Source organism: Oncorhynchus gorbuscha, linkage group LG14 (assembly GCF_021184085.1).
Source record: "Oncorhynchus gorbuscha isolate QuinsamMale2020 ecotype Even-year linkage group LG14, OgorEven_v1.0, whole genome shotgun sequence".
NCBI classification, from domain to species: domain Eukaryota; kingdom Metazoa; phylum Chordata; class Actinopteri; order Salmoniformes; family Salmonidae; genus Oncorhynchus; species Oncorhynchus gorbuscha.
In genome coordinates this window covers 34028674-34048275 of record NC_060186.1, presented here as the reverse complement: position 1 = coordinate 34048275, position 19602 = coordinate 34028674, and the positions used below count along the sequence as shown (strand labels likewise).

General features: G+C 43.4%; 1 protein-coding gene across 4 annotated transcripts in view; it reads left to right on the top strand.

Annotated features, from left to right (window-relative positions):
- Positions 1-12118: 12118 nt before the first annotated feature.
- Positions 12119-19602, top strand: part of LOC123994824 (interleukin-1 receptor accessory protein) — a 45443-nt gene continuing 37959 nt past the window's right edge. Inside the window, exons 1-3 of one of the 4 annotated variants that reach the window (XM_046297838.1) lie at positions 12119-12829; positions 13077-13232; positions 14886-14980. In XM_046297838.1, coding sequence (XP_046153794.1) covers positions 13174-13232; positions 14886-14980 — 154 coding nt within the window. In that variant the 5' untranslated portion in view covers positions 12119-12829; positions 13077-13173. Of the gene's footprint in view, positions 12830-13035; positions 13233-14885; positions 14981-19602 lie in introns of all 4 variants that reach the window. The other 3 variants (XM_046297839.1, XM_046297841.1, XM_046297840.1) reach the window with 3 other exon arrangements.

Genomic DNA, 19602 nt, shown 5'->3' with positions numbered 1-19602 from the left:
CCAGGCGGTGATACAGCGCGACAGGATGCTCTCGATTGTGCATCTGTAGAAGTTTGTGAGTGCTTTTGGTGACAGGCCGAATTTCTTCAGCCTGAGGTTGAAGAGGCGCTGCTGCGCCTTCTTCACGATGCTGTCTGTGTGAATGGACCAATTCAGTTTGTCTGTGATGTGTATGCCGAGGAACTTAAAACTTACTACCCTCTCCACTACTGTTCCATCGATGTGGATAGGGGGGTGTTCCCTCTGCTGTTTCCTGAAGTCCATAATCATCTCCTTAGTTTTGTTGACGTTGAGTGTGAGGTTATTTTCCTGACACCACACTCCGAGGGCCCTCACCTCCTCCCTGTAAGCCGTCTTGTCGTTGTTGGTAATCAAGCCTACCACTGTTCTGTCGTCTGCAAACTTGATGATTGAGTTGGAGGCATGCGTGGCCACGCAGTCGTGGGTGAACAGGAGAGGGCTCAGAACGCACCCTTGTGGGGCCCCAGTGTTGAGGATCAGCGGCGTGGAGATGATGTTGCCTACCCTCACCACCTGGAGGCGGCCTGCCAGGAAGTCCAGTACCCAGTTGCACAGGGCGGGGTCGAGACCCAGGGTCTCGAGCTTGATGATGAGCTTGGAGGGTACGATGGTGTTGAATGCCAAGCTTCACACCTTCATGACTCTCATGTGAAGATTTGAAGGATCAGGTTAAGGTGGGTTTGCTCTACGGCTCCCTCTCTCTCCCTCATAGGTGGAGAAGGTACCTGCAGGAACTATCTCTCTCTCTCCCACTCTGCAGAAATGGAAGTTATAAATCCCTTTGTTATACAACAGAGAGAGATTTTGCAGTACTGTGACATCCAAGATTGGATAATGTTGTGGAATTTATAGGATTAAATGTTAAAATATTTGTGAGAAGATTAAATATGATGTTAGCCTTCTAAATGAGAATTGTTTTTCATATAAAAGTTCTACCCTGTCAGTGACCACACCCATGTGAGCATTATGTTGGCGTCATGGAATGCCCCCTTTTGCCAGAGTGCATAAAACCCCTCCTAACGAAATTTACATTAGACCAAGCAGGCGGACGGGTGTTGAACCGGACGTCACGAATGTTCAGACTCTATGAGACCAGAAAAACGTGGACCATGGCTGCATGTTGAAATGGTTAGAAACTCTGAAACTCTCTCTCTCTCTCTCGAAGAAGAAGACTACACAGGAACATCCAGTCTGCAGCTGTTTAAGTACTTTAGTCTAGTAAACTCAACCGAGAACCACCAAGTGATACTTTGAAAGATCTAACGAACACTTCCTCTGGAAGATCCGTTCTCACAGACACTCCCAAACCAGGAAGCTACGACTACGAAAGACATTGCGATCTCTGGGGACAAACCAGAGACTTCTGTCGAACTACTCTACCCAGACGGACCGGCGATTTCAACAGAGAGACAATAAAGACATACAATCCTAAATATGTACATTGTATTTCTAAATCCGAATGAGCGCATGTTGGGGTGCTAAATATACATTTTTACGATGAGCGTATTATTCAACTGTATGTCTCTTCTTCCACTCTTTCTTACATGCCACTCCATTTTAATTTTTGTAACAAGCCATCATATCAGGTTAGTCCACTAGGGACTTTTCATTGCATTGTGTAGTAATTAATGTGTAAGCTATCCTGTTTGTGTGTTTATGTAATTCTGTGTGATTATTTAGTTAGTTATTAAAAAATAATTAAGCCAATTTGTATATCGCTGATTCATAATTTATGCTTGGATTTGTACAGATTTTCAAGTGTTTTGCGACATTAAGAATGATACTGAAGGTAAATAAGAATTAATTAATTCACTGTGACTGATGTAAGAGATATCTTTAGAGTTTAGTTGTTTTATAGTAACTCATTAAATACATTTTCCCATGGTGCCCCAGATTACTACTTAATTAATTGTTATATGATTAATTTAATTGCGTAATAATTGAACATGGTATGTAATTATTTTATAAAATACATTAACGGCATATTGATGCCCCCGTGCGAGGAATCTAAGATAGAATGAGGTCTTCATGTTGAATTCAGCCTATGAAATTGAAAAGCAGATTACATTATGGACCCAGATTATATTATGAGAGTTGTAGACCGGAATTGCTGATTGTTTGTGTTGCCATTGGAACAATACATAGAGGTTGCCTCTGTATTGTTTCTCTGACATAGTCAGTGTAGTGTCGATCAGGACATCATTCCCGCCCGGTATCCTTCTTGGCCTTTCCGTCCCAGGACCCTTCCAGACTACTGGCAATGGTGTCCCAGGTAAGGTGGCACACTCGCTGGCAATAGCTTGGCACCACCTCAGACCTTCAGATATTGTGCTAGTTATGCCGTCCTTCCCTAGCTGTAGTAGTGATTAGGCCCTTCCTGACCATATGTAACTATGTCCCCTTCTTACTAATCCCTTCAAATTCACATCCTCTGCCCCCAGAGGTAATGGTAATTGGGATTTAGGTTTGGTCATAGCATCTGCCTTGAAGTGCTGATTTAGCCAGCTTTTCCTATTCTAGGTATTTACTTAATCACATAATAAAATGACACTAAAAGGTGCAGTTTAGTCACATAACACAAGAGCACAGATGTCTCAATTTTTGAGGGGGTGTGCAAATGGCATGCTGACTGCAGGAATGTCCACTGGAGCTGTTGCCAGAGAATTGAATGTTGATTTCTCTACCAGAAGCCACCTCCAACCGCAGACCATGTGTAACCACGCCAGTCCAGGACCTCCACATCTGGCTCCTTCACCTGCAGGATCATCTGAGACCAGCCATCCGAAAAGCTGATGAAACTGAAGAGTATTTCTGTCTGTAAAAACTGGCTGGGTCTGGTTCCCCAGTGGGTTGGCCTGGCTCCTAACTGTGTGGGCCTATGCCCACCCATGGCTACGCCCCTAACCAGTCATGTCAAATCTATAGATTGGGGTCTAATGAATTTATTCCAATTAACTGATTTCCTTATATGAACTGCAACTCAGTAAAATTGTTGAAATTGTTGCATGTTGTGTTTATAATTTTGTTCAGTATACATTTGACGTCACACAGTTTTTCAGTTTTGAATACCTTTTACTCTGTATCCCATTTCTTTCAGCTTTTCCCAAGTTCATTTTATCCCTTGGTTTTCTAAACCCATATGGACACCAGAGATCAGCTTTCCCTTAGCCTCCTCAGGGACCTCTCCCTTCAGGAGTTGTTTTCCACCGTTCCCCCTTCCACTATTATACTCCTCACCTAAGCAATATCATCTACTTCCTCATTACCCTGCCAGTTATCTCCTTCTTTCAAAGTGCTTTCTTGTGTATTATTTAATGTTGCAAATCCATTAGCAACTGAGCTATTTAAGCCTGTACATCTTCATTGGCAATCTCCTTTCCTTTAACTCCTTCATAACCATTTCATTCACAGATCCCTAAGTCTTACCTAAGTCTCATTTTAAGGCTATATGGCAGTAGCCACTATTGGTTATTATTCTCTGTTTAATGTGTGTATCTTTAGTTTTTAACAGGACTTCAAGTACCCACAATAATTGGGCCCCCTCAGAGAAGCCATAAGTGTCTAGTAAATGTTTAACTCTAGACAGGTAGTTTATATATTTTTCAACTGTCTCTTTTAGGCAACACTTCCAATAATATTTTCAGTTCTTGCAACACATCAGACTGAAGCAAGGTTGTCATGGGTAACGCTTGTGGTTGCGGTAACCCAGCTTCTGTAGCGATTTGCCAGAGCTTTGATCTAAACTGCTAGCACTTCCTGTGGAGGAAGAACTGAGGCCCCGGGTGCTGTTACTATTTAACATCTCAGAGCTAGAGTCATCTCCCTCTGAAATTCTAACTCTCCTCCTTATTTTAGTGTCTGCTTTCAGCTCCTTTATAATCTTTCTCATAATCTCCTGTAACATGTGCCACTTAAATTATGGACATTTTAAAGGGGAGAGTGAGGCCCTGAGCTGACAATAAATGCTTTGAGGAGGGGTGATTGGCAAAATTCACATCATCATAGTTCCCTCATCCATCTTATCCACCCAAGATCTGGGATGATAACTACAGTCTATTCTGTTGTAGGGACATAGTATTCCCTACCATCCGGCCCAATCACCGTCCCCCAATAGGTATTAATTGCATGCTTTCTAGTAGCTCTTTTGGGTTTTTGCTTTTTATACTTGTGTTGCCTTTGTAGCAACCCTAATGATGGAGCAGCAATCACCAACGTACACCCCAGATTTCCTCATCGGTCCTCCTCTCCATCCTCATCATTCTGGTCTCACTGCATGTATCACATATTTCCTAACCTCTCCTGGGGGAGGGGGGGGGGTGCTTTGGGTCAGGTTGCTCCAGTAATGATTACAATGTTTTAACCTTTACTGGTCCTTTACTGCTACCCGGGCTTGTCCTTCTACCTCTAATCAAGGTACCGACCAATAGCTATATTCCTGCACTAAACCCCCTGGATGATTCAGGTGACCATTGGCGGCATTGGTAATAGCCTGAGTGTGTGCCCCGCAGATGAGTGATCTTTATTTGGGGTTGTCAGGGAAACACTATGCTTCCCTTTATTTCCAGGGGCACATTGGTGGGATTTTGCTTAGGGGCTGAGCCATCTCTTTTTGCCTCTCTGTCCCTTTTGCTATTTTCCCCGCCTGACCCTGGCCCACTCTGGTCTCGGCCTCTTGCGGGTGTGCACCCCTTCTCATTTCCATTTCCCCCCTGGGTTCTGTAATCATAGAGGCAAAATATTCAACCATCTTCCTCCAGGTTGCCCCAGATAAGGTTCTAGGCACTATTACTGGCTTGTGTATTCTTGAACACTCCGCGGTTAGAGGTCCCTACTACTTCGCTATCACCAGTACGTTCAATCGGGGACCCATACCATGGCAGGGTCCTCCCCGGACCGGAGTCTAGCTTTTTGTGTGTTTCTTCCCCTTCCGACTCCACATCCACTCATTCACCTATACTCATCTGACCCAGAAACATACTCCACACCCTCGGTGCAAGACCCCCCTTTAATTCCTAAAGGGATCCGTCAAACCTTGGGGTGTTTGTTCCGTAACTCTGGGCGGGTCCACTTTCTTCCTTCCGAGTCCCATGTATCCCTACTTATTTTGTAGGGGGAGCCGAAGGGTGTCCAAGAGTAACCAATTTTTGGTAAGAGGGAGGTGAAAGTATATATGGAGGAGCCAACCTTGCCGGGTCTAGGTACTCTGGCCCTGAACCTCTCCATCCAGGTATCTGGTCCTGTCTGTCCCACTTCTCATGCAACTGTAAATAGCATGCTTGCCATTCCGGGTCTGAGGATGCCATAGAGGTCGACGTTATATGGACACTATATGGACATTGCATTGCTGCTTGCCCCCCCCCCCCATTGCTCCGCCAGGACCCCTCATTTACCGTTCCTACACTGTATGACCTTCTTAAATTACTATACCCATACAGTGCACTACACACTCCCCTCTCATAGTCTGCTACTGGGGGTGTGACTTCCATTACATTTTCTGGATCCACATACTCAGATGTCTGAACAATCAAATCAAATCAAATCAAATTTTATTTGTCACATACACATGGTTAGCAGATGTTAATGCGAGTGTAGCGAAATGCTTGTGCTTCTAGTTTCGACAATGCAGTGATAACCAACAAGTAATCTAACTAACAATTCCAAAACTACTGTCTTATACACAGTGTAAGGGGATAAGGAATATGTACATAAGGATATATGAATGAGTGATGGTACAGAGCAGCATACAGTAGATGGTATCGAGTACAGTATATACATATGAGATGAGTGTGTAGACAAAGTAAACAAAGTGGCATAGTTAAAGTGGCTAGTGATACATGTATTACATAAGGATGCAGTCGATGATGTAGAGTACAGTATATACATATGCATATGAGATGAATAATGTAGGGTAAGTAACATTATATAAGGTAGCATTGTTTAAAGTGGCTAGTGATATATTTACATAATTTCCCATCAATTCCCATTATTAAAATGGCTGGAGTTGGGTCAGTGTGTCGGCAGCAGCCACTCAATGTTAGTGGTGGCTGTTTAACAGTCTGATGGCCTTGAGATAGAAGCTGTTTTTCAGTCTCTCGGTCCCAGCTTTGATGCACCTGTACTGACCTCGCCTTCTTGATGATAGCGGGGTGAACAGGCAGTGGTTCGGGTGGTTGATGTCCTTGATGATCTTTATGGCCTTCCTGTAACAACGGGTGGTGTAGGTGTCTTGGAGGGCAGGTAGTTTGCCCCCGGTGATGCGTTGTGCAGTCCTCACTACCCTCTGGAGAGCCTTACGGTTGAGGGCGGAGCAGTTGCCGTACCAGGCGGTGATACAGCCTGCCAGGATGCTCTCGATTGTGCATCTGTAGAAGTTTGTGAGTGCTTTTGGTGACAAGCCGAATTTCTTCAGCCTCCTGAGGTTGAATAGGCGCTGCTGCGCCTTCTTCACGACGCTGTCAGTGTGAGTGGACCAATTCAGTTTGTCTGTGATGTGTATGCCGAGGAACTTAAAACTAGCTACCCTCTCCACTACTGTTCCATCGATGTGGATAGGGGGGAGTTCCCTCTGCTGTTTCCTGAAGTCCACAATCATCTCCTTAGTTTTGTTGATGTTGAGTGTGAGGTTATTTTTCTGACACCACACTCCGAGGGCCCTCACCTCCTCCCTGTAGGCCGTCTCGTCGTTGTTGGTAATCAAGCCTACCACTGTTGTGTCGTCCGCAAACTTGATGATTGAGTTGGAGGCGTGCGTGGCCACGCAGTCGTGGGTGAACAGGGAGTACAGGAGAGGGCTCAGAACGCACCCTTGTGGGGCCCCAGTGTTGAGGATCAGCGGGGTGGAGATGTTGTTGCCTACCCTCACCACCTGGGGGCGGCCCGTCAGGAAGTCCAGTACCCAGTTGCACAGGGCGGGGTCGAGACCCAGAGTCTCGAGCTTGATGACGAGCTTGGAGGGTACTATGGTGTTGAATGCCGAGCTTCACACCTTCATGACTCTCCTGTGAAGATTTGAAGGATCAGGTTACAATGGCTGCACGTTAAAATGGTTAGAAACTCTGAAACTCTCTCTCTCTCGAAGAAGAAGAAGACTACACAGGAACATATAGTCTGCAGCTGTTTAAGTACTTTAGTCTAGTAAACTCAACCGAGAACCACCGAGTGATACTTTGAAAGATCTAACGAACACTTCCTCTGGAAGATCCGTTCTCACAGACACTCCGAAACCAGGAAGCTACAACTACGAAAGACATTGCGATCTCTGGGGACAAACCAGAGACTTCTGTCGAACTACTCTCCCCAGACGGACCGGCGATTTCAACAGAGAGACAACAAAGACATACAATCCTAAATATGTACATTGCATTTCTAAATCCGAATGAGCGCATGTTGGGGTGCTAAATATCCATTTTTACGATGAGCGTATTATTCAACTGTATGTCTCTTCTTCCACTCTTTCTTCCGGTTTCCTACTCTTCTTCTCTTTCCCCAGATTACTACTTAATTAATTGTTATATGATTAATTTAATTGCGTAATAATTGAACGTGGTATGTAATTATTTTATAAAATACATTAACGACATATTGATGCCCCCGTGCGAGGAATCTAAGATAGAATGAGGTCTTCATGTTGAATTCAGCCTAGGAAATTGAAAAGCAGATTACATTATGGACCCAGATTATATTATGAGAGTTGTAGACCGGAATTGCTGATGGTTTGTGTTGCCATTTGAACAATACATAGAGGTTGCCTCTGTATGGTTTCTCTGACATAGTCAGTGTAGTGTCGATTACCGAATGCTATGAGCCAGACCATACATATGGGCCGGTCAGTTTAGCTATTCTGAGAAATAAAGCATTGGGCTAAACGTGCTATTTCTGTCACTTGTGCCTCAGGAGCGAGTAGACTCGGTCAGTATTCATTTCTTGAGCCAGACATAATGGGCTGGCAATTAGAGAAGTTTTAGTAGCTATATTAGCTTAACTTCTCTGCGATATGTGGGACGGTAGCATGCCACCTCGCCAACAGCCAGTGAAATTGCATGGCGCCAAAAAAAAAAAAACAGAAATCCCATAATTAAAATTCCTCAAACAAGTATTTTACACGGTGTCTCCAGTGTGCTATTCTAGCCCGGTGCATTCTATACCAGCTCTTCGCATTGGCCGGGTTAGAATGGGCATCCAGCCAGGAAGGAGGGTGCCGGCTGAGCGCTCCTGGTCTCCAGTATACCTCCTTGGACCAGGATACTGTGTACTGTGTCTCCGGTGAGTCTGCACAGCCAGTGCGTCCTGTGCCAGTGCCCTGCATTTGCAGGGCGAAAATAAACATCCAGCCAGGACGGGTTGTGTCATCTCTACACTCCAGACCTCCTGTACTCCTCCACAGTCCAATACGTCCTGTGCCTCATCCCCGCACACTCCCTGAGGTGCGTGTCCCCAGCCCGGTACCACCAGTGCCGGCACCATGCACCAGGCCTACAGTGCACCTCGCCAGTCCAGATTGTCCGGCAACAGTACCCAGTCCAGAGTGTCCGGAGACAGTACCCAGACCAGAGCGTCCGGTGACAGTACCCAGTCCAGAGCGTCCGGCGACAGTACCCAGTCCAGAGCTTCCGGCGACAGTTCACAGACCGGAACCTCAAACAACGGGCCACAGTCCGGAATCTCCAGCGACGGTCCCCAGCCCGGGGTCTCCAGCGATGGTCCCCAGCCCGATACCACCATTTCCTGGCACCACACACCAGGCCTCCTGTGCACCTCCAGGGTCCAGTACTCCCTGTTCCTGCTCCTCGCACTCGCCCTGAGGTGCGTGTACCCAGACCGGTACCACCAGTGCGGGCACCACGCACCAGGCCTACAGTGCACCTCGCCAGTTCAGAGCGTCCGGCGACAGTACCCAGTCCAGAGCGTCCGGCGACAGTACCCAGTCCAGAGCTTCCGTCGACAGTTCACAGACCGGAACCTCCAACGACGGGCCACAGTCCACAACCTCAAATGATGGGCCACAGTCCGGAATCTCCAGCGACAGTCCCCAGCCCGGTGTCTCCAGCGACGGTCCCCAGCCCGGGGTCTCCAGCGATGATCCGCAGTAATGAGCCTCCAGCGAAGATCCACAGGTCAGTGCTACAAGGGCGGAGGGTTCAGTGTAAAGAAGGGGGGCGGCGTCCGGAGCCAAGCCCGCCACCAAAGTTAGATGCCCACCCAGACCCTCCCATATATGTTTAGGTTTGTGACCGGGAGACAGCACCTTTGGGGGGGGGGGGGTACTGTCACACCCTGATCTTAGTTATCTTTGTTTTCTTTATTATTTTGGTTAGGTCAAGGTGTGACGAGGGTGATATATGTGTTTTTGACATGTCTAGGGATTTTGTACGTTTATGGGTTATCCAGTCTAGGTGTTTTTATGTCTATGGTTGCCTAGGTTGGTTCTCAATCAGAGGCAACTGTTTGTCTTTGTTTCTGATTCGGTATTTCGTTGGTTATTGTCTATGTGTAGTTGCCTGTGACAGCATTCGGTTTATATACCGTCACGTTCGTTTTGTTATTTTGTATGTTTGCTTAGTGTTTCTTCGTTTATTAAAGAGTATGTATTCGTATCACGCTGCGCCTTGGTCTCCTCCTTACGACGAATGTGACAATGATTCAGTGTCGGTTCATAACATTCATAACATTTTATATACATACATACCGTAGAATGATAAATCATGCAATTGTTATTCTCAAGCTAACCAAAAGCATTCAGCTACGAATGCCCGTTCTCGCTATTTTAAGTTGAATTAATCTAATTTTCTTTCATGGCAACTCATAAGCAGACCATGTCATATTTGTTTCATAGTCGATATATTATCATATTTCATGACAGTGTGATGGTTAGCTTTTTTTTACAGAAGGATGAAAGAACACAATATGTCTGTCACAAATTGTTAGGGAGTCTTTGCAGTGTGTAAATGGTGCAGGTAACGTTATCATTGCATATTTCCCATCACCTAATGAACAACCACAATTACCAGTCTGGTGTTAAGCTTTCTGTGCTGTATTGACGCATCCTGAAAATGACATCTGCTGCTTCAGACTGAACAGTCATATCTCAGTTATTGTTTCAATATCTTGAAAAAAATAAGCTATTTGCTTTTTCTGTCAGAGAGCGAGCTGATCAAGGGGTCAAATGTTCAGATTTACACCAGTTAAACACAGCCATTTTTACTGGACTATCTGTTGTTGCCAAGTCATGATATCACTGGGGCTCAGCCTTGCAATAACCAAGTGGTGAGACACATAGCCCTCTAAATGCTTTAGCTAGCTAGAGTCTTTACATCCATTGTTTCACAAGAGGACAGCCTGGTTTGCTGGTTTTCTCAGGAGTCCCTAAAACATAAATAGCGATTTTCGTAAATGAACTTTATGACAAAAAAATATGCACAAACGTTTGTCTCTACATTAACTAACATATCCTCTCAATTGTATATTTGTTGTATATTTGTTGCTTGACTCGTTATGATGTTATAACTACTTACATTTGGTTCCACCATAATGTTTTGTCAGCCATCTTCAGCCAGGGACGGGTGACTCGTGTCCAATTCGTCATTGGACATCATATAAAAACCTTGGGACCCAAATGCATAATGAGGGCTCTAACTCCCCTTGTGGTGGTCTGAAGCAATGAAGCCATGACGCTGGGTACCTCTAAGTAACGCGGTGGAAGTACAACCATAACTTATTGCCACAACGCTGCTCATTTGGGAAGAAATTTAATGATGTATTCTGTCAGTGTGTGTGTGTTGTTGTTAACACCTGCCTAAGTTACTGCCTAGGTCCACCAGCCTGGACGACCAGACGACGTGTCTGTAACAACGATCCCAATCCGGACATCCGCTGCCCATCCTGGTGGTGGACTGCTCCATTGGCAGAAGGCCTACCAGGGTAAACCACCAGAGGGGGACCGCAACAGTGATCACCAACCAGGACATCCCCTGGCCATTCTTGTGATGGTTTGCAGCTGTAAGAAAGCCTTCCAGGGTAAACCGGGGGGAGTACTGCTATGCTGATCCACGGGGCGGCAGCGTAGCCCTAGTGGTTAGAGCGTTGGACTAGTAACCGGAAGGTTGCGAGTTCAAACCCCCGAGCTGACAAGGTACAAATCTGTTGTTCTGCCCCTGAACAGGCAGTTAACCCACTGTTCCTAGGCCGTCATTGTAAATAAGAATTTGTTCTTAACTGACTTGCCTAGTAAAATAAAGGTAAAAAATAAAAAAAATATAAAAAAACAGGACGGTTCATTCTTATGGTGGGTTGCAACTTGCAGGATCCTTCCAAGTTAAATCCACCAGAGTGGGACTGTCATGACTCCTGTGAAGATCTGAAGAATCAGGTTACAGTGGGTCTGCTCTACAGCGCCCTCTCTCTCCTGCAGAAGAGGAGAGGGGTAAAGTTGGCCATTTTATGATGGTCATAAATACCTGTAGAAATTCTCTTTCTCCCACTCTGCAGAAATGGAAGTAAAAAATTCCATTTGTTATAACAGAGAGAGAATTTGTAGTGCTGTGACATCCAATATTGGATAATGAAACAATGAAACAACAGTTGGAATGGTCCATGGGTACTTAAAGAACAATTATGTCAGATCAGTTGTTGTTTTGGGATCTCATTAAGGACGGAATAACAACGTTATTTTATTGACTGAATGTTTATGAATCAATTTAACAATTAGGATTTGTTATCTGTATTGGTTATGATAAATTAAATTGTTGCTCACTGTTGGCATAAAGATAAATGTGCACATGTTTTTTCCACTTTCAGCCACCCTTGTTCTAATCATGCGTGTACAGTCAAAAAAGGTAAAATACACATCCCTATCCATGACAGATTGCTCTATACATTAATAGTTTGAGGCAGATCTTCCCCCTATTAAATGCAATGTATTAACTTAGACTCATCTATTGTGAATACATTTTAGTAAAAACCGTAGCAGATTGACTTCTACCTGCTGATACAAGGCTGAAACAGCAACTAAAATTGAGAAATACTCATAGACTGCAGTCACTGCTCAATACACGAAAAAACGCCTATATTGGAGATTTCGCAACTTGGGTTTTCCGTGGAGGGAGGAGTTGAACTTTACGGTACAAGATTCACTTCCTTCTTCATGGCAATAAGCAGAGCACTTAGAAAAATCTAAAATTATTGAATGATTTATTTCCTTAAATGTAAATATGTTGTCGTAGCACTTAGCCTGTAACTATAAACCAATAACGCAGTTTATGTTGAAATCTATAAGAAAGAATGGTGTCTGAGTTATCCAATAGCTTATTGAAATATTAACTTTGTTTGAGCCTTTATCTATTCCTAAATCCAGCAAAAAAATGCGAGGAGTGTCAATTTAAAGTAAATTACAAGTGGCACCTGGGACATCGAACGGGGGCTCACTGAGATTTGCATAACCTCTAAGTAGTTTACGACGGCTGGCAGTCATTCGTCATAGGGACAGGCAGGCTACGTTTTATGTGTAATATACTTTAGTCTACTACTGAGCCGCATCTCGAGGGTGCTCGACTGTGTCGCTTTGATTGGAAGGATTCCCAAGACCGTGTGGTTGTCGTTTGTCATATGATTTATGGTCCAGTGGTGAATGGTACTGTAAAACAAACCCGGTACTGGCACGTCCGCCGTGTTCCTCTCTGATCGTTAGTTAGCCGGCTGCAGCTGAGTCAGACAGTCTCTTCACCCTGCGACAGCCACTCTGCCCTGCCCGGGGTGTCAGCGTTCCCGTTGCCGTCTTCAGCGCTACAGAGTGAACCGGTGGACTTGTGGAGATGTAAGTATCACCTCAACCTATTCACGCGTTTATTACGCATTGTGCACTGTTGCAGTACTAGTTGCATGCAGCCTATAGCTTGCTTTTTATCCACATTTAGCCTATAATCCAAACAATTCAAGCAATAATGATTTCCCCATACACTGCAAGCAGAGAAATCTCTGTACATCTATTGTAATCATTTTCATTTATGCATTTTCATACAGTTTGTCAGTTTTGACAGAAAGACCGTCCTCTTCTCCATCAGCTTCCGATCCGACCTGCTTAAACATTGGCGCATGTCTCGTTGTTTTCCGAGTTTGCCAGAGGACTCAGGAAGAGCGTGATATCGATCATAGCGGATAATGAGATTTTCTTTCAAACACATAATGAGTGCTTTTTTGTGGAAGCAGAATCAATTAAGGTATGCAAACTGAATTAGCCTAGAATGTCCCCTTTTAAGTAATTTCGTGACTCATTAGAAAACTAAAAAAACTCATTGGATACTAAAAGCAATCATTTGTGACACTCAGATAAGCAGAAGAGTGGTTTTGAGTTAAATTAGCCTAAGTAGGCTAGCATAAAATTAAAATGCTGTTGTGTCCAAAATTGTATTGTACATCAAATGAAGTAACCTAACATTATTTTACACAAGTCAACATATGTTGCTTTTGAGAATTAACTGAAGTGAGTATAAAGGGATAGTTGAAAGTGATGGTTCACCCAAATTTCACAATTAGGCCTATATATTGGTTTCCTTACCTTGTCCATAGACTGCTTACATGGGTAAGAAAACCAATATGTAATCTAGTAATAAGATTAACATCTGTTTTCAGATTACACATCTGTGTGAGTTTAATGTTCTTTAAAAAATAGTAATAATGTTACATTCAGTGTATCTGTGTTTATATTTGACCATGTTTTGTGCCATGGTCATAGAGACCTCTCATCTTTATCTGTGTTTCTAAAATTCCTCTTCCACGTGCCACTGTGTCTGTCTGGAATTCAATCAAAACCACCTCCACAGTTTCTTTAACTACAAACTAATGCTCATGCATGCACACGTTTTCTTCTGACAACTGTATCTATACAGTGTGTGGGTAGTCTACCTGGTTGTTGTTGTACAATTTACTGTACTCTTTTAGAAAAAAGGTTGCAAAAGGGTACTTCGGCTGTCCCCAGAGGAGAACCCTTTTTGGTTCCTGGTAGAATCCTTTTGAGTTTCAGGTAGAACCCTCTATGGAAAGAGTTGAACATGGAACCCAAAGGGGTTCTTCCTGGAACCAAAAAGGTTTTTCCTATGGTGGACAGTCAACGAACACTTTTAGGTTCTAGATAGGACTTCGTTTTTTAAGAGTATAGAAAAATCTGTGATTTTATGTCACCATGGGAATCAAGAGCTATGCTCTAAATACTGCAAAGTGGGTTTGATTGAATTACGCCCCTAAGTGTCTCAATGTGTATTTAATTCAGCATCTGTTCAGTGCCAATGTATCTGGATAGGCAGACCAAGCCAAGGCCATGCCAATTTCTCTTTAGTGCCTCAGTCCGTGATAGTGTGGCACATAGACTTTGGGCAGAAGGCAGCCTCTTGTTTATCTCCCTCTGTGCTGTTGCAGTAAAAACGGTGATCAATGTGGAGGTGGAGGCACCCATATGTGCTTCCGGGGAGCCACCACATGTCATTACCTACCTCAGTCCTTTCATGCGTGGCAGATCACCATCATTTGATATCCCTCTTCTCTCCTTTGTGCCTCTTCTCTCTTTACTCTCTCCTTCCCTCCACTTATTTCTTCCTTTCTCTCTCACAATCCTGATCTAGTCTCCTTCCCTGCATCTCTGTGTCTCTTTCTGTCTCCTTCCATGTCTCTCCTCTCTCTCTTTCCCGTCAACTCCTCTCTCTCTCCCTCGTCTGCCTTTACTATGACCTTGTCCCATCATTTTGTCTCTTTCCCTCAACCCCTCCAAAGTTTGACAGAACTGACTGAGTGCAAAATCAATATTTGTATAATTAATAGCTGAGTTATTGTAGAGATCGAGGCAGACATATGGTAATGATTTCCCTCACCCTCCCCAGGGCTCTCTTCATCACAGCTCTCCTATCTATCTCAGTTGCCATGGTGGGAGTAGGTGGGACTACTGCAGCCACCACTCCATCCAGTGTCCACTCAGGTGAGTGATAGATCCGACAAGGAGATTTTGATTGGTCAGTATTATGCTACACTCCGAATATGAACCCTAGTACACTCCGTAGGCAATTCATGTAGATTATAAAATATTGGATATGAATATATGAATAGCTCCACTTTGCTCAATGGAGTTCACACCATATTTATTACACCTATCCAGTCCTTCCCAAACTATCCCACAATTATGTGTGTAGGGGGTAGAGTCCTGCACAGGTCAGTTTTTTGGAGCCGCACCCACCTCATGCCGGCCACATCAGTTCGGAACCCCACCCATCAGGGCAGATTGTTCTCCGCAACCCGACCCACTCGCATAGGATTGTTTTCGAGAGCCGGTCCTTTACCTGCCAAATGACATAATTTTAATTAATTGTATTTGTGACTTCACAGTAGTAGGCTTTATTATAATGAATACTATTAGGCTATTATTACTATTCCCCTTCCCTGCATGAATTAATGTCTATTCAACATTTGGATAAAAGGAAACCATGCCATGAATTAAGAACTATATATTTTTATTTTCACAATGTGATGCGCTACTGAAATCACAAAAATGGCCTTTTTACCAAGTACAATTCTGAGTGTGCAAATGATTCCGATTTTAATTAGCCTTCTTACCTAATGAAAGCCTATAGCCAACCTAACAAAACAATATCTTTACATTCAATATGGTTTAGATTATAAAATAGTTTAGGCCTAATTACAACTTAAACAAACTATTCCCAGAATCAAATATAGGCTGCAAAAATAAGCTACATTTATTTTGTAGGCTACTCAAATTACTACCCGCACAGGTTTACACTTTGTATGGCCTGCAGATGCCTGAATTAATGTAATAATTAACTGAATTATGGAAAACAAATAGGCCTATCTGCTTGCACTTTGTGTAGGCTTCCTCTTTGTTGACCTTCCAAACTGGGAATTTCACTCGTGCAGCACCTGTTTCCCTTATCATAATATCCTTTTCTTTTTATTTATCCGGTTTTCTACAATAGCCATTTTCGCGTGAGCTAGGCTATCCAGGAAAAGTGAACTTGGCAACGTGTCAGACTCACGGATTGAAATAATGTTTTCATTCCATCCGCCAGCTGATTCACCCCGGGGGAACCATGGGTATCCAACTCGATGCAGGACTAGCTTGAGGTTGACTTGACATTGGGAATTCGAGAATAGGTTCACAGGCCCGTTCTGTTTCTGGTTGAATATGCACATTCTGTGGCTGAATCTCAAACCGAACACTTGGCCTCTAAGCCTTTTATTGAGTGTCCACTCACTGTTGTGTTCGATAGTGATCACTTTAGTTTGCAAGTGTTTTGGCCAAAATAATAATTTAGACAATTAAAAAAAAATGTTTTAATTGATTTTATTGAACCTTCATTTAAACAGGGACTCACATTGAGATTTAAAATCTATTTTAAAAGAGAGCCCTGTACACATTACAATAAAAACAGAATATTAAAACATACACATTGTCTTGTCTTTGGCTATGCCGGATTAAGTGATATGACATGCTATTCTATAAAATCATTTCTCTGTAACTAATATTACCTGATTGAGTGAATCATGTAAATGTAATTAACTAGAAAGTCGGGGCAAATCAAATCAAATCAAATGTATTTATATAGCCCTTCGTACATCAGCTGATATCTCAAAGTGCTGTACAGAAACCCAGCCTAAAACCCCAAACAGCAAGCAATGCAGGTGTAGAAGCATGGTGGCTAGGAAAAACTCCCTAGAAAGGCCAAAACCTAGGAAGAAACCTAGAGAGGAACCAGGCTATGTGGGGTGGCCAGTCCTCTTCTGGCTGTGCCGGGTGGAGATTATAACAGAACATGGCCAAGATGTTCAAATGTTCATAAATGACCAGCATCATATTAATTAATTACCACCGCATATGTTCAATTGGTCAGATTACCAGAATATAGTTAATTTCCCCCCACCTTCTGATGTTCCCAGAATCTCTATGTTGACCAAAGGATTTTCAAATGTCACATCAGTAGGGTAGAGAGAGGAAAAAGGGGGAGAGGTATTTATGACTGTCATAAACATACCCCCAGGCCAACGTCATGACAGTCCGCCCATGTTGGGTTCAATCTTGCGATAAACCTGCATGTTGCAAACCAACATAAAAATGACCGTGGGTTGTCCTGGTTGTGGACCATTGTTGTGGTCCCCATCTGGTGGTCGACCCGGGTAGGGTTTCTGAGAATGAAGTCCGCTCCATGGCTGGACAGCAGATGTCCAGTTGGTGATCACTGTTGCAGTCCCACCTCTGGTGTGGTCGACCCGGGTAGGGTATCTGCACTTGAAGAAGTCCGTGCGTTTCTGCTTACGCAAGAGCACATGTCAAAGGAAGGAAACCAAGTATCCTGGCAGATTACAACTTGCTCAGAATTAGTCTGACGTTGTCAGGTAATTTCCAGGTCAATGCCTGGAGGTCAGTTAGAATTGATGTCGAGGGAGTCTGTAGTGATTTTACTACCAGTCACTGTATTCCACTATTGTAGTGGCGGTAGGTATGAAGAAGTCTACTTCATAGCTATGTTATCCACGGAGGAGCTAACCTCATGACGGAAGTACTCTTTAAGTATTAGACCAGTCGTACGTGGTGTGATCGTTGTTTATGACTTCTAATAACTTTTCTCCTGAACGGAGGGTTCTATTTATTAGTGGTGTGTGTTAACCATTGGAAGAGTGCAATGGAGATTCCCTTCCCCGTGTTGCACTCTGAGTGACTCCTATGTTGCTATTATCAATAGCAATTTAACTTGTGAGGTTACTAATCCTCTTACTGAGTGTTGCTGGACTGACTGTGGTATTGGTAGGGGCAAAAAAACTAAACATGGATGTTCCTAAATCTGTGGCGACTAAAGGGATTTCTAGTGTTATCCATTCTTATGAACAGGTTTGGTAATTTATTATTCTTATCTTAATTAATGAAGTTACATATGGAGGGAGTTTCTGTCAGGTTGCTTTTTAAATATATAAAAGAGAATGCAGCTCTCTTCTTACAGACAGAGGTCCATCCCACATTTTTATACAGACTACAATGATCAGTCCTAAAATTGTCCCCTGTGATAAAACGTATTGCTGAATGGTAGACTGTGTCCAAGGGTTTTAAAACCGAGGTTGCTGCATGCATGTAAACAATTTCACCAAAATCCAATACAGGGATAAGCGTTTCTTGAACAATCTTTCTCCTATTTTTAATACTAAGGCATGATTTATTTAGATATAAAAACTATCTTTGATCTTAGCTTCTTAGTCATATTTGTTATATGCGTTACGAAGGATAACTTGTCATCAATCCAGACACCCAGGTACTTATATTGAGAAACAAGCTCCATTTAAAGTGTGTATATGCAGGTCCTCAGGGTCAACACTTCGTGACACTCGATGTCCCAACTGCCACTTATCAATTTTCTAAATCCATTCGCGAACATTGTCTCCTGCGACCTGTCTTCTTGTAGCATGACTCACTTGCTACTGTATGAAACAGGGGCACTGGTGACCAGGGGCAAACACAGACGCATACTCCAATAGACAGTGAGAAAGTAGTAAAAATAAACCCACATCTCTCTCTCTCTCTCTACTTCTGGTTGAGACCGAGGCTCTCTCTGCCAGACCACTCACTCAGAGCTATTATGAGCCCCTCCTTTATAGCAGAATCCTCAAACCAGTTTCAAAAGACAATGACATCTAGTGGAAGCCCTAGGAAGTGCATCCTCATTCATTTCTCACTAGGATTTCAATAGGCACTGTTTTGAAAATCGATTTCTCACTTCCTGTTTGGAATCTTTCTCAGGTTTTTGCCTGCAATATGAGTTATGTTATACTCACAGACATCATTCAAACAGTTTTAGAAACTTCAGTGTTTTCTATCCAATACTATATATAATAAAATGCATATATTAGCATCTGGGACAGGGTAGGAGGCAGTTCAGCACGCTATTTATCCAAAAGTGAAAATGCTGCCCCCTATCCCAAAAAGGTTAAACAGCTTGGAAAATTCCAGAAACTGATGTCATGGCTTTAGAAGCATCTCATAGGCTAATTGACATAATTTGAGTCAATTGTAGGTGTATCTGTGGATGTATTTCAAGGCATACCTTCAAACTCAGTGCCTCTTTCCTTGACATCATGGGAAAATCAAAAGAAATCAGCCAAGACCCTCAGCAAAAAAATTGTAGATCTCCACAAGTCTGGTTCATCTGTACAAACAATAGTACGCAAGTATAAACAATAGTACGCAAGTATAAACACCATGTGACCACGCAGCCTTCATAGCCCTCAGGAAGGAGGTACAAAAGTATCTATATCCACAGTAAAACGAGTCCCATACTGACATAATCTGAAAGGCCGCTCAGCAAGGAAGAAGCCACTGCTCCAAAACCGCCATATAAAAGCCAGTCTACGGTTTGCATCTGCACATGGGGACAAAGATTGTGCTTTTTGGAGAAATGTCCTCTCGTCTGATGAAACTAAAATAGAACTGTTTGGCCATAATGACCATCGTTATGTTTGGTGGAAAAAGGGGGAGGCTTGCAAGCCAAAGAAAACCTTCCCAACCGTGAAGCACGGGGGTGGCAGCATCATGTTGTGGGGGTG